Below are 14,384 nucleotides of genomic sequence, written 5' to 3' on the forward strand. Positions count from 1 at the left end.
CCATCTAGTTGCAGGAAACAAGCTCAGGGCTCCCACTGATTCTATGTTATGCTGAGTTGTATAATTATTTCATTATATATTGTAATGAAAAAATAATAGAAATAAAGCACACGATAAATGTAATGTGCTTGAACCATGCTGAAACCATCCCCCTACACCCCATCCTTGGAAAAACTGTCTTCCACAAAACTGGTCCCTGGTACCAAAAAGTTTGGGGACTGTTGTTCTAAAGGAATAAAAAAGTCTAAAGGACTTTTTGAAGCTGTAAGGTAAGGGCTGGGGTGATATCCTGAGCACGGTGGGATAATGGCCTTTGGGTGGAAACTGAGTTCCTTCATTCATTCAGCTGATGTTTATGAGCGCCCTCCCTGGGCAGGCGCGGTGCTGGTGCTTGAGGGTGTGGACACCAGAGCCAGTCCCTGCCTTCTCACAACTTTCCCTGGGGCTGCACTTGCTGGGGTATGGCCCTAGCTGGTCTGTTGGGCTCTGCAGGAGTCCAAGCTGGGCTTGGGATAACCCGACAGACGGCAGGCCAGGGGGAAGCTCACTGGTTGCCGTCGCATCTCTCCCTCCAAGCAGGTTGAAGAAGGGGGCAAAGCAGACACCCTGAGCTCCAAACTGCAGGCTGGGGATGAGGTCGTGCACATCAATGAGGTGACTCTGAGCAGCTCCAGAAAGGAGGCAGTTTCCCTGGTGAAAGGATCCTACAAGACCCTCAGGCTGGGAGTGCGCAGGTAGGTGGCAGACCTCCACCCTGTCCCTCCTACCACCTCACCCCTCCTCTTTCCCTGCCCTGCCCCACCTCCAGGAAAAGAGCTCGGGGTTGGTAGCTTGGCTTTAAACCTCCATGTGTGGATCCTGCCTTTTTTTTTTTTCTTCTTTTTTCTTTCCTATCTTGTGGGATGTGGGGAGGAAGTGGGGTGAAGACATTTCAGACACTGCTCTCCTTTGAAACACTCATTTCCCAGTAAGTATTGGTTTGTCGGGGATAGACCTCACTGTACTTCCTAAATTTTGGAGCCTGATAAAAAGTGACACTGATCCCAGATGTGGTCAGAGCTCCAATAAGCTTTTTGTCTGGTGAGACTAGAGAAAGCAATTGGCTTGGAACTTTCAGTGGTATTTTGGGAACCACAGCTACACCAGAGGGTTCTTCAAAACAGGCAGATTCCCTCTTTTGATGTTTTGTTTTCTGGTCTCAATAGTGGTTCCTCTGTTGGGAAAGTGTTGGGTTGTGTTTGATTTTAATGCCTTAGCGTCAGAAGCTTTGTATTCCCAGGAACCAACTCTTGGTGGAGGAAATTATTTATGGAAAGGGGAAGGGAATTGAATTATTTTTTTGATCTCTATTAGTAAGCACTGCCTGAGATACTTTACATATCTTAGCTCATTTAATCTGCACATGAACCCCATGAGATAGCTAATCACTACCCCCATTTTACAAGCAAGAGGTTAAATAGGTTACTGGAGGTAGCCAAGCTGATAAGTTGAAAAGCCAGAATAGAATCTAGATTGCCTGATTCTATTTCAAGCCACTTGAGCATCATTATCTTGACCTGCTAAGTGTTAGGCCTAAATATTTTGCATATTTGAATATTTCTTCCTTAGATTTCAGCTGCCTCACATAGCAGCTAATGTTACAGTATTTGAGAATGTTCCAGTTGGCTGAGACTTTAGGAGTCATCAACGAAGCCCCACCATTTTCAGGTTGTAGAAAATAAGCTGATCTTTCATCATGCCACAGATGGTCTCTTAAAGATCCGCATTAATTCATTTCTCAAATGTTTCCTAAGTGAGCCCATGCTCAGGGGAACAGCACCTCCTCCCAGCCACAGAAAACACAGTCATGACTGCAGTCCCACTGTGTCTCCAGGCTCTAGTGACTCTCCTTAGTGTGCTGGGCTGTGTCCGGTCTGTCTTCAGGGCCATCAACAACAGTTGCTTCTCTGGTAGTCAGTGATACAGAGTGGCTCAAAGCATAGGCACGGGATTCAGACAGACCCAGGTTCAAATTCCAGGGCTGTCACCTGCTAGCTGTGTGAGCTTGGCCAAATTACTTAACCTTACTGAAAATTCAATATCCTTATCTTTAAATGAGGATTTATTTATTTATTTATTTATGTTTGTTTGTTTGTTTGTTTTTGAAATGAGGATTTAAAGATATGTATTTATGCCAAAATATGGCAACAATCTAAGTATCCACGGAGGGACAAATGTATAAAGAAAATGTGGTGTGTATATGTTTATGTACACACACACACACACACACACAAAATAGGAATATTATCCAGCCATACAAAAAGAAGGAAATCTTGCCATTTGCAACAATGTGGATGAACCTGGAGGACATTTTGTTAAGTGAAATAAGCCAGGCACAGAACCATAAAAACTGTTTCATCTCACTTATACATGGTATATAAAAAAGTCAAACTCAGAAGCAGAGAGTAGAATGGCGTTTGCCAGGGACCGGGGCATGGGGAGATTTGGTCAAGGGGTACAAACTTTTAGTTATAAGATGAATAAGTTCTGGGACTTAAGGTAAAACATGGTGACTATAGTTAGTAATACTGTATTGCTTACTTAAAATTTGCTATGAGAATAGATCTTAAGTGTCCTCACTACACACCCACACACCCATACAGGTAATTGTGTGTTGATTAATTTGATTTTTGATTGTGGTAATCATGATACAATGTATACAAATATCAAATCATCACATTGTACATTTTGAATATATTCAATTTTTGGCAATCATATTTGGGCAATCCAACATACTTTACAAAGTGATTGGAAAGATTAGATGAAATACTCTGAGGTAAAAAGAGATGTTGCTGCTATTATTTCTATTATTATTGGCCAACTCTAGGCATAGGCTCATTCCTTGTGGATCCAGATTTGAGTAAATTAAGCAGTCTTCTCAAACATGGGGTGATGTGTCAAACAGATGGGTAGACAGGTTCAGAACCACGGGGCCATTCCTTGTTTCCAGAGAGTGCTGAAGGTTTTGAACTCACCTTGGCATTAGAACCCAGGAGCCCAGTTTGGGAACACTGGGCATTGATCTGTTGAGTACTAATGGCAGAATCCACACTCCTGATGTGTTTCAACATGACTGTGGTGATAGATTGGCCTCTGGAAAGGGCTGCTCCGTTTCCTGCTATGAAGAATAATCATGGTGGCTTCTGGTAGGCCTTCTAATAGATGGTGATACAAGATTTGAATTACTTCTTCTAGTAGAACCTTTGGAAACAGATAGTCATGGGGTTAAAATCTGGTTTAGTTACTTGCAAATTGTGTGACTTTGGGCTCTCTAAGCCTCAGTTTCCTCATTTGTGAAATGGAAATAATCATTCCTGCCTTGAAAGGGCATTAGTGAATTAAGTGTAAGTACATAGTAGATATGCAATATTTGATTATTATTATTCTGGATTAGGCTAGAGAGAGACACGTGGTAATATGGAGAAGTATTGTCATAATACCATATATGCTGACTCCCTGGTTATCTGGAGGCCCCCCTTTCATTCTCTTGGTGAGTTTACAACCATTTAAGGGCTACTACCCAGACTTACAGGTCTAGAACTGGTCACGACTGTCCCAGAGCTTGTGGAATTTAGGAGTATTAATTCACAGTATCCAAACTCACAAGAAACTGAAGGATATGAACCAGAATGCTACTACATTGACTCATTTTGAAAAGACAACTGTAAGTGGAAAAGTATGCCATATGGACCAAAAACCAGTATACAGTACTTTATCCCTACAAGAAAACTAAATGAGAAGTCTAATTATGGTCAGGAGTTTGCATAGTGCTCTCCAGCTCCCCATGAAGAGAATGGTTCTGTAGGTACCAGTATGTGCTGGGATCCACTCTGATGGCCAGATGGTCCATCTTCCTATTAGGGGCTTGGCTGCCAGGCCACCGGAGATTTACATCCAGGAGCAAGGGCCCTTTCCCCTCTGGTCCCCAGGGAATCATGCTGCCAACTTTCTCCTCTCCGTTTTCATTCTCATCAACACCAAATCCCCTTCCTGATTGACACATTCTTTCTTTAGGTATGCTAATGCAATCGATAAGGTTACTGAGCAGTTCTTGCACTTTCTGTTTCTGGTGTGGGAAACATTTTGTCCCTAAGATGCCTTTTGAATATGTCTTATCTCATCTATTATGTGTTGATTTTTATAGTTGAACTTTAAAAGGAAAAGGAGGATGCCTTTACACCTGACACATGCTTATAGATGGGGATTATCAACAAGCCTCAGGAGACACGGATGGACATTTCTCCCCTACGTTGCAGAGATCCGGGCGGAAGCCTCTTTCCTCTGGATTAATCTGGCTTTGTATTGCGTGGTGCCGTCACTTTCCTGAGAAGTCTTACCTTTATACCCTGGCACACGTCATCGTCCTGAGATTGTGTTTCCTTTGATTTATTCATGACAGAGTGACTAAGGACATTTCATTTATTAGCTTTCTTTTTTTCTGTGTGACCTCCATACTTTTAAAAAAGATTGGTGTGACTTCCTGGAAACATAATAGAAAGGAGGGTCTGTTTCATAGATAAATCATTTGTGTAGTCAGAATGTATATTTTGGCAGCCTTGTACCTGCCTCTTTTTCTCTTAAAGTTATTTTGGGTGGGCGAGGGCAGCACCTCATGTCAGGCTTTCACATCCATCATAAAAATGTCAAGAACACAGAGCAGAGTAGTAGTGTTTATATAAGTTTTGGGATTGTCTTACCCAGTGACCAAAAACAATCAAAAGTAGAAACACCTTCTTAAAAGGCTACAGTGACAAGAGAAATGCAAAGCCTCAAGTAAGTTGTGGGTCAAAGACTTTCAAAGATCTGCTGACCCATAAAGAAGGCAGAGTTTAGCCCTCTCTGGGAAGAGGGCGTGAAGGGGGCGGTGTGGATGCTGCAAGAACAGAGCATGTGTCTGCTGCTTGATACATGAAGAGTGAAGGTTAACAGCTAGTAGTGGATAAATGGAGAAGAAATGATAAAATAATAAGTGGGTCGGTGAAAAAACATTCCCAAAGGAAAACGAACAGCTTCCAGTTGCAGGAAAACCCTTGTGGAATGCAAGGACAGTGCAAAGGATGTTAATTAGGAAAGCAGACATGTACACAAATGAGATTCATACTCCAAATCCTCCCTGAAATCAACAGAGACTTTATCTGGCAGATATGTGTAAAATAGTTGTCCAGGAATGGGGTAGCCTTTAAATAGAAACTGACAAAGGAAAGGGTCTTCAGATTTATCATCCCTGAGAGTAATGGAAGGTGCGTTTAGTATAAGGAATGCTCACTGCTGTTTGTAGATAATCTAAAACTTGAATTAAAAAAAAATAGGAGGCTATATTTGACCTCCAGAACAGATTGTTGGGGTTAATTGCTGTGTATTCATCTGAACACATATTTTTACCCTGAGTTTAGACGCAGACTCCTATCCTGAATTGGATTATCAGAATGGCCTTAGAATAAATGAATCCTTAATCCCAATTCTGATCTTTTCCCCAATTTCCTTGGCAAATCTAACCTTCCAGCCTTCTGCATTAAGGTGCTATTTTATTTATTTATTTATTTACTTATTTATCTTTCATTAATCAAAAGAAAGCTGGAGGTGCTATTTTTGCCAAATACTATCCTACTTCTGAATTTGTTATAAATGTATTTTTTGTGTTTTTACTTGTAGTTGGCAAAGAAAAACTTGAGTATATTTCATTTTAAATATTTCATACTTTTTTATAAGGCTGTGCAAGCCAGGCAAAAGTCAGAGAGGGTATATGAGATAGTGGTGTCCAGCACTACCAGATTTGAGATGGCCTGGGTTTGAAGTCTCATGGCATAGATACCAGCTTTGTGACCTTGGGCACGTAATTTAATCTGTCTGATTTTTGCCTCACAAAATTGTTGTGAGGATTAAATGAGAACTATGTGGGTATGGTATTTAGTACAGTTATTAAATTATGAATCTACTGAAAACAAATTGCATATTTGTTAAGTAAATTATCTCTTTGACTAGAGGTATGTTCTAGAGATTAAGTTCCACCTTAATCTCTAGAACATAGCCTATGAAATGGGGCAGTCCTAGTTTAATGGGAAGACTTTGATGGGGAAATTATCTTTCTGGGCATCAGAGAGAGCAGAAGGTGGGGAAAATTGAGCCCCTTTTCAAAGTGGACTCTTACTCCCAAACCTTTCCATCACCTCTGCAAGTTTGATGTAGTCTTTCCCCTTCCCATCAATTTATTCTATGAGTCGATGTGTTGGAAGGAAACGTTTATCTTTTATTTGACTGAATACACGTGTGTAGTAGTAGTAGTGGTAGATCATATTTTACTGGGAAAAGAGAGCTTGAGGAGAAAGCAGCATTGGAAAAGTAAAAAACAATAAGCATCTGCCTAAAATATGTGTATTCCAGGCTATATGACTTGCCCATGTAGAGGTGGCTAGAGTGAGAATCTAGGTCTTATGACTTTCAGCCCATGGGTCTCTGCCTGGAGGTAGAAATGAGGAATAGGTAAGGGCTTGTCCAAGGCCACATGCTAGTGGCCAAAATGAGAGTCTAGGTCTTTGAGGAAGTAAGTCTTGGGGACTTCTGGCCCCTCAAACAGTGAAATCATGAACTAGTGCTTTCTATTCCACTGCCGCCTCCTTTTGGAAATATCTGCGATGCTAAAAAAAAAAAAAAAAAAAAGGCAAGGCCAGGCCTGGTGGCTCACGCCTGTAATCCCAGCACTTTGGGAGGCCGAGGCGGGCGGGTCACCTGAAGTCAGGAGTTCAAGACCAGCCTGGCACATGGTGAAACCCTGTTTCTACTAAAAATACAAAAAATTAGCCAGGAGTGGTGGTGTGCCCCTGTAATTCCAGCTACTCAGGAAGCTGAGGCAGGAGAATCGCTTGAACCTGGGAGGTGGAGGTTGCAGTGACCTGAGATCACGCCATTGCACTCCAGTTTGGGCAACATGAGTGAAACTCTGTCTCAAACAAACAAACAAACAAAACCACAAAACAATAAAAAACAAAGAAGCTTATGTTTGATTCATCTAAGAAACCATTTCAAATGAAGAGGTGATTCCCCACTGACCTTGAACTTTCTTTGGGAAGGAAATGCACTGCACTGCTCTGGATACCCAGCTGACTTGAGTCTCTGCATCAGCCTCTGGAAATAAAACTATGTGCTGCATTAGTGGCTGCTTCCTCCCTCCTAACAAAAATGGTGACGAAATTAAGTTCACCACGACCCTTGGGCCCACACTCCCCTGAATTCACCCTCCCACATTTCTGAGGGTTAACAGAATAGTTTCTTTTTACAAACTAGTGAGATGACATTATTACAATGGAATGGGACGGTTGGCTCACACACTTGCTACCTCCGTGTCAGATTTCTGTGACCTTATATTTCTAGATTGAATTGCAAGACTGTAACTCACCCAGGATTTGCAAGTCAATGATCCAATGAACTTTTTTAAGTCCTCTGAAAGGATACAAAATTAACTCCATTAGCCATTAGTAAAAAGGGTTGTGCAAATCAGTGCCTTTTCCAGCTCACGGTTACAGTTTATAAAAGAAAATAATTTTTTGGAATATTTTCACTACCACCTCCTCATTTCCTTCACACTGTTTTGCCACCTCTCCACCCCCTCACCTGCCTGACTCTATTTCCTGAAAAAGCATCTACATTCCTAAAGCAGTTTGAGGTTAACCACCTGATGTCTCTTTCTGACTATTTTAAAGCAGTTTAAAGAATCAATTTATTAAAAGCTTTAAAAGCAAATGGAACAGAACTCCCTATTTTTAAGGCAATAAAGTTGAAAGGAAGGGTTGAAACTTTTCTAGAACATAAAAAGCATATTTTTTCTTATAAATTGACAATCTGCAAGCCAGATTGTGTAGCACGAAGGTGCCAATTCTCAGATATGAGATTGCAAACAGCATGAGGAACACACTATATCATCTGGATTCCAGTCTCAGTTCTGCTGTGGTCTGGCCATGGTACTACGGTATTACTCAATCCCTCTAAGACTAAATTTCTTCTAAAATGGAGGAGAACAGTTCCATACTGAGTTGCTATAAGGATGAAATAAGATAGTATATATAAAAATGTTTCATTGTACTAAAATATTAATCTTTATTCCACGAGGAGCTTCTGTTGTACAGTCTCATGAAAATTACCTGACCACATTCTCTTATGATTGCTCTATTTAATGTCACTGATGTGACTCATTTTTGTAAATGAGAACAAATAGGTTTTAAAGCTTCTGATTATAACCTTTTTGCTAAGAGGAAATATGGCTTTAAAGGACAGTACCAACTAGGCCCAAGTTCACAATGGGATTTTGGAAAAAAGGCCATATTATCTGGAGAATTTAAGTTGAAAGAGTTCTAATGCTGAACCATGTTGAAGCTCATTGGTGGTAGGCTGAGCTCCAGGAGAGGAAGCTCAGATTGCAGGAAGGGGCTCTCTACACAAGTGTATTTGCACCTTCTGGTGTTTTTTTTGTCCCAAGGACTGGTCAGGTTATACAGGCACATGTGACCCAGGCTGAGCAATTTGAAAACATAATGTTCTTTAGACAGCACAATATGCTGCCTCTGGGAAAGTTATGACATCAAAAGATAACTATCAAGTGGGTGGGCAGTGGGAGGTGAGGACAAACAGAAAAGGTGCAGTGACCTTTTTATAGGCAATTGCAAAACTGGTCTTGAAGCTCAAGGAACTCACCTCTGTGCATAAAAGTGTGGCCTCCTCTACCTCTCCTGGACACAGAAGACGGATGAGAAATATATTTGTGCCATGGTAAGTTCCAATAACTGACTTTCAAGACATAAAAAAAGGCCCGATGCTGTGCTCTGTGGTTAACTCCTGTATGAAGGGGCAGGAAGGCAGTGTGTCCGCACCACATGCCACAGGAGGAAAGCACAGGAGCTGAAGTGGCAGCCAGCGTGGCAGGCAGTATCACTCTGTGGTTCTGTGTTGGGAGCGTCTCATGTCTCAAATGTTACCTCTCACCTCCACATGTCTCCTGAAGAGCTGTGACCACCCTCCCATGCCCCACTCTGCTCTCCCATCATTACTTCACTCATCCTGGTCATCTGCTCTTTGAAGTTCTTAATGTGGGCAAAGGGCTGGCAGATACCTGGGTTGTGAGTACAAATCCCAAACTGCAGTACAGTTTGCATCCGGGATTAGAATTCCCTAGAGGGGAGATCAGTATAACTGAGAACTGTGGTAACTTACCCTTCTAAACATTTTTTCCACTTGAGCAAGTGGTTGAGAGGAGATGAAGGAGGCAGCTGCAGTGGCCTCTGACCCCCAGAAACTTTTCCAAGAGGCCTGGCATCATGGGAATTTGCTCAGTATGCTTTGAGGAGGTATTTCAATCCTGCTGGGACCATTCTCAGAGCAGTTTTTGGCTTCTTTGGAGTTCTAGGCTTGAATGTCACTGTATAGAAGTATAGTATTTTATTTCCTAACCAGTTGTTCCTTCCCATGGAAAATTCATGTAACACATGATTAGGTTTCCGGAGAGGTATGCAATGAGACTCCCTTACTGTAATGAGGAAGGGGACATTTTTTTCCCCTGTAGCCCATAATGATAACCACTATTTTTATTCAATGGGTTACATATGCTTACTGGCTATGCACTAAACACTAGCTTCATACAAAGGAATGCTCTATTGTTCATAGTGAAGGAGGTTTCATTCTTGGGCTAGCACAGCTTTACTTCAGACAAATGTATTCCAGACAGAAGCCAACCCTCTGTACCCAACCACTAAAGAGTGACACTCAAGGCTGGGTACAGTGGCTCACGCCTGTAATTCCAGCACTTTGGGAGGCCAAGACTGGCAGATTATGAGGTCAAGAGTTCGAGACCAGTCTGGCCAACATAGTGAAACCCTGTCTCTACTAAAGATACAAAAAATTAGCCGGGTGTGGTGGGTGCCTGTAGTCCCAGCTACTCGGGAGGCTGAGGCAGGAGAATCACTTGAACCTGGGAGGCAGAGGTTGCAGTGAGCTGAGATTGCACCACTGCACTCTAGTCTGGGCAACAGAGCGAGACTCCGTCTCAAAAAAAAAAAAAAAGAATAGCACTCAAATATCTGTCTGAGCCTTTAGGATATGAGGTCTGAGTTCTGAGATCACATAAAAGTTGTGGTGGAATCTTTTCCCCCAATTTTAAATTTGGATGCATCAGCTAGAACAAGTAAGTTTGGATGATTCCCATTTAGAAGATGAACCAAATATTTGGAACTCTGAATCCTTAAATCAAAATGGCTTAAAGCTACTGCTTCTTAAATTGGGCTATACATTGGAATTACGAAGGGAGTTTTAAAACAGCAATAACAACAACAAACTAATTCCTGACTCCTACCTCCAGAAATTCTAATTTATTTTATTTTACTTTATTTTTTGAGACGAGATCTTACTTGTTGCCCAGGCTGGAGTGCAGTGGCAAGAACACAGCCTCGACCTTCTGGGATCAAGAGATCCTCCCATTTCAGCCTCCGGAGTAGCTGGGACTGCAGGTGCACACCACCATACCCAGATAATTTTTTTAAATTTTTTTGTAGATGGAGTCTCGCTTTGTTGCCCAGACTGGTCTCAAATGATTCTCCCACCTTGGACCTCCCAAAGTGTTGGGATTACAGGTGTGAACCACCAAGCCCAGCCTCAGAGATTCTAATTTAATAGATGTGGGGGTGTGGCCCTGTATTGGAAACTTTAAAAGCTCCTCAAGAAAAGGGCTGGGTACAGTAATGCCTGTAATCCCAGCACTTTGGAAGGCCGAGGCAGGAGGATCCCTTGAGCCCATGTCTGCCTCAAAACCAGCCTGGTCAACATGGCAAGACCCTGTCTCTACAAAAATTAGCTGGGCATGGTAGTGCATGCCTGTAGTCCCAGCTACTCAAGAGGCTGAGACAGGAGGACTGCTTGAGCCAGGAGATTGAAGTTGCAGTGAGCCGTGATTGGGCCACTGCACTCCAGCCTGGGCAGCAGAGCAAAACCCTGTCTCAAAAACAAACAAACAAACAAACAAAAAATGGATGGTTGCATCTGTACTGAAAATGTACAGCTTTTTTTCTTATCATATTCCCTAAACAATGCAACAGTGATTTACATAGCATTTACATTGTATTAGGTATGATAAGTAATCCAGAGATGATTTAAAGTATACAGGAGGATGTATATAGGTTATATGCAAATATGACATCATTTTATACAAGGGACTTAAGCATCCATGGATTTTGATACCTATGAGGGGGTCCTGGAACCAATTCCCCCATGAATACAGAGCTACAACTGTATTCATTTATGTCATCAGCCCCCTATGTTTCAAAAACCACACTTTGCATAGCGTTAGCGTAAATCCCCCATTTCTTGAGAATAAGGGGTAGAGAAATGGTTTCCATAAAGGATTGTTAAATACCACCCCCTCCACATATCCTTAATGGAAAATCAGATCTTCAAAGGTCCTGGCAAGCTGCGTCCTGTTCTATTTTTCTGTTTTATTTAATTTAACTGCTCTAAGATCACAAGTGTCCTATGAAGGTCCTGGAGAAGAATCTTAAAGTATAGGTTTGCGGGTTACTGAGAGCAGTAAGCAGGCTCTTAGCCTTCATTAGGCAAAGGGAAACACCTGGTTCCATCTGACTTGCGATGAACTGTGGGTTCTTTTTCTTTTGATCGTTGTTTATTAAGATGGCTACCTCAAATATGTATTTGTTACCACCTGTCTCCTCATGGTTCTGTTGCTTCGGGCATCTTCACACGTGGCAGTGCTAAAGAGCCTCGCTAGTCTTTGGCAAAATTATATCTCTAAGACTAGCATCTTTGTGCTTTTGCCAGTAGCTAAAATGTTTGTCTAATTGTATTACCTAGTCTAGAGGCCTGTGCCGCTGTCTGTAGACTAGCTGCCAGATTACTTAGTACAGTTTGTCAGTGCATTTGAAAAATGCAATTTTTCTACTCCCCTCTTATTCTGCTGTCAAACTTGAGTCTGATGCTGTGTTTGCTTAGTGGGTGGGATGTGTAAAATTATAATGCGGGGACGGTTGCTTGGTTAGTGTGTTTATTGTTTATGTAGGAAGGTTGCTATGTTGTTTTCATGAAGACTGTGATGCTAAGGAGCATTTTTAAAAGATTCTTTGGGGGCTGGGTGCGGTGGCTCACACTTGTAATTCCAGCACTTTGGGAGACCGAGGTGGGTAGGTCATTTGAGGTCCGCAGTTCGAGACTAGCCTGGCCAACATGGTGAAACCCCCTCTCTACTAAAAATACAAAAATTAGCCAGGCATGGTGGTGGGTGCCTGTAGTCCCAGCTACTTGGGAGGCTGAGGCAAGAGACTCGCTTGAATCCGGGAGGCAGAGGTTACAGTGAGCCATGATCCTGCCACTGCACTCCAGCCTAGGCAACAGAGTGAGACTCCATCTCAAAAAAGTAAATAAGTAACTCAAAAGATTCTCTGGAGTCTTTCTTTAAAGGTGTGTCTTAGGGATGAGCCACTATTACTTTTTCATTGTAAATAAGTAGGGGCCCACAAGCCCTGGACACCTAAAACAATCTTTCATGGAATTTTCTCGGGAGACATTTTATATGTCCTTCACCCTCGTAACTTAAAGAAGCAAATAATTAAGAGACCCATTGTTTTTTACTGCTGGTTACATGGTACTGAAGGATTTTGGGTTTTTTTTTTAACTAAATTAAAAATTTCCTCAATTATCCCCTTTGACTTGCTCCCTCACTTCCTTCAGGTATTTGCTCAAATGTTAGCATCCCCTGCACAGCCCATTTTAAATCTCAGTCCCCTTTCTCCTGTATCCTCACACCCTCCTAATCTTTATTTTTTACCTGTCTCTCTCTCACACACACTAGAATATAGGTTCTTCGATGGCAGGGATTTTGTTCGGTGTGGTATCCCCAGTGCTTGGAATGGTTCCTGGCACACAAATGTGCTCACTGAATGTTGGTGAGCCAGCTCCGAGCCAGGCTGCCTGACATCGCCTCTCAGCTTTACAACATCTACTATTGAGAGTCCTTGGACAAGTTAATTGCCCTCTGCCATTGTTTCATGACTTGTAAAGTGGGGATAGTAACAGTTTCCCCTTCATGGGTATAATAAATTGCTGTCTAAATCTTGGCTGTTTTTAATTACATCATCCAACAGGGTTAGTTATTTTTCCTGCATTAAGAGCTGCTGGACAGGCAGTCTGCACTTATTTTCCCTTCTATTCCCTATGGAATATGATCAATAGTTTCATCACTTAACTGACCACACTTTTCTCCTGTATCCCCTACCAAAGAAGGATCATATTCGAAGTTTGTTTTTCCCTCTGTGAAATGAGATCGATCTGATTTCCTCCTGCCTTAATGCTACTGTGTCTCTTCTTAGTAAGGTAGCCTGTCCCCAGCCCTTGTTCGGGAGTGAGGTCCCCAGGAGCCTGGCTTCAGGGGTGCTTCTTGTAGCAGGACCCACCCTTCTCTGTGTCCTCAGCTTCCTCAAGTCTCACTGGAATAGGCACTCTTTGCAGTCACCTTGTTATTTGGAGGTTTGGATTTGTTTCTAATACTCCCACCTCCTACCCCTCCAGGGGCAGTGCTGTGCAGTGGTTAGGAGCACTGGCTTTGAATCTGATAGAACTTGATTTACAACCCTGACCGTTCTGTGAGATCTTGGCCAACGACTTCACCTCTCACTTTTTTTGTCTGGGAAGTAAAAACAACCATCCACACTTCATATGGAGGTTGTAGCTATAAAGACAACCTGTGTATAGAAAAAAACTCAGCCTTAGATTTGACACACTGTTATCAATCATTTCATTCATAAGTTCAACCGTAGTTATTGAGCAGGTGCTGGCACCAGTTCTCAGCAAATATGTGCTAAATGGAGGCATTTCTATTTTTCACTAAGTGGCTTTTTCATACTGTTAGTTGTTTTATGGAGTAAAAGAGCAGATCCAGCCAAGGAGGGTTTGGGGCTTATGTTTCTCACCAGTGAAAGTTAAACTAAAATTAGACCGAAATCCACTTTGTCAGAGGGGAGAGAAAAGCAATGGGAAAAGGTGACTTGCTAATAACAATGGATATAAAACTTTAGCATGGGGTGGATGGGTGAGAGGTCACTGGCAAAGCTTCTCTTCTGACCTCCAGAGAGGTCATTTTGGAGAAACTGCTGCCTGCTTTATGAAGGTCAAAGCACCCAGAAATGAAAGGACTTAGCCTTAGGTCACAGGTCTAGTAAACCGCGGAATGAGGAAGAGAAGTCAGGCTTTCTAGCACCAGCCAAGCCTGCTCTCTCAGGGCTTACATGAATATGTAAAACTCCAAAAGCCAGAGCTCCTTTTTTGCTTTAATCTTATGATATTTTCTCTCTTACTGATGG

At 42.2% G+C, this 14,384-nt stretch overlaps 1 protein-coding gene across 1 annotated transcript in view; it reads left to right on the forward strand.

The window, feature by feature from the left end:
- SHROOM3 (shroom family member 3) overlaps positions 1-14,384 on the forward strand; it is a 349,912-nt gene that overhangs the window by 119,275 nt on the left and 216,253 nt on the right. The window contains exon 2 of the mRNA XM_011966212.1: positions 580-734. Coding sequence (XP_011821602.1) covers positions 580-734 — 155 coding nt within the window. The remainder of the gene's footprint in view (positions 1-579; positions 735-14,384) is intronic.

This window comes from Mandrillus leucophaeus, unplaced genomic scaffold (assembly GCF_000951045.1).
Source record: "Mandrillus leucophaeus isolate KB7577 unplaced genomic scaffold, Mleu.le_1.0 Scaffold75, whole genome shotgun sequence".
In the NCBI taxonomy this organism is placed as follows: Eukaryota; Metazoa; Chordata; class Mammalia; order Primates; family Cercopithecidae; genus Mandrillus; species Mandrillus leucophaeus.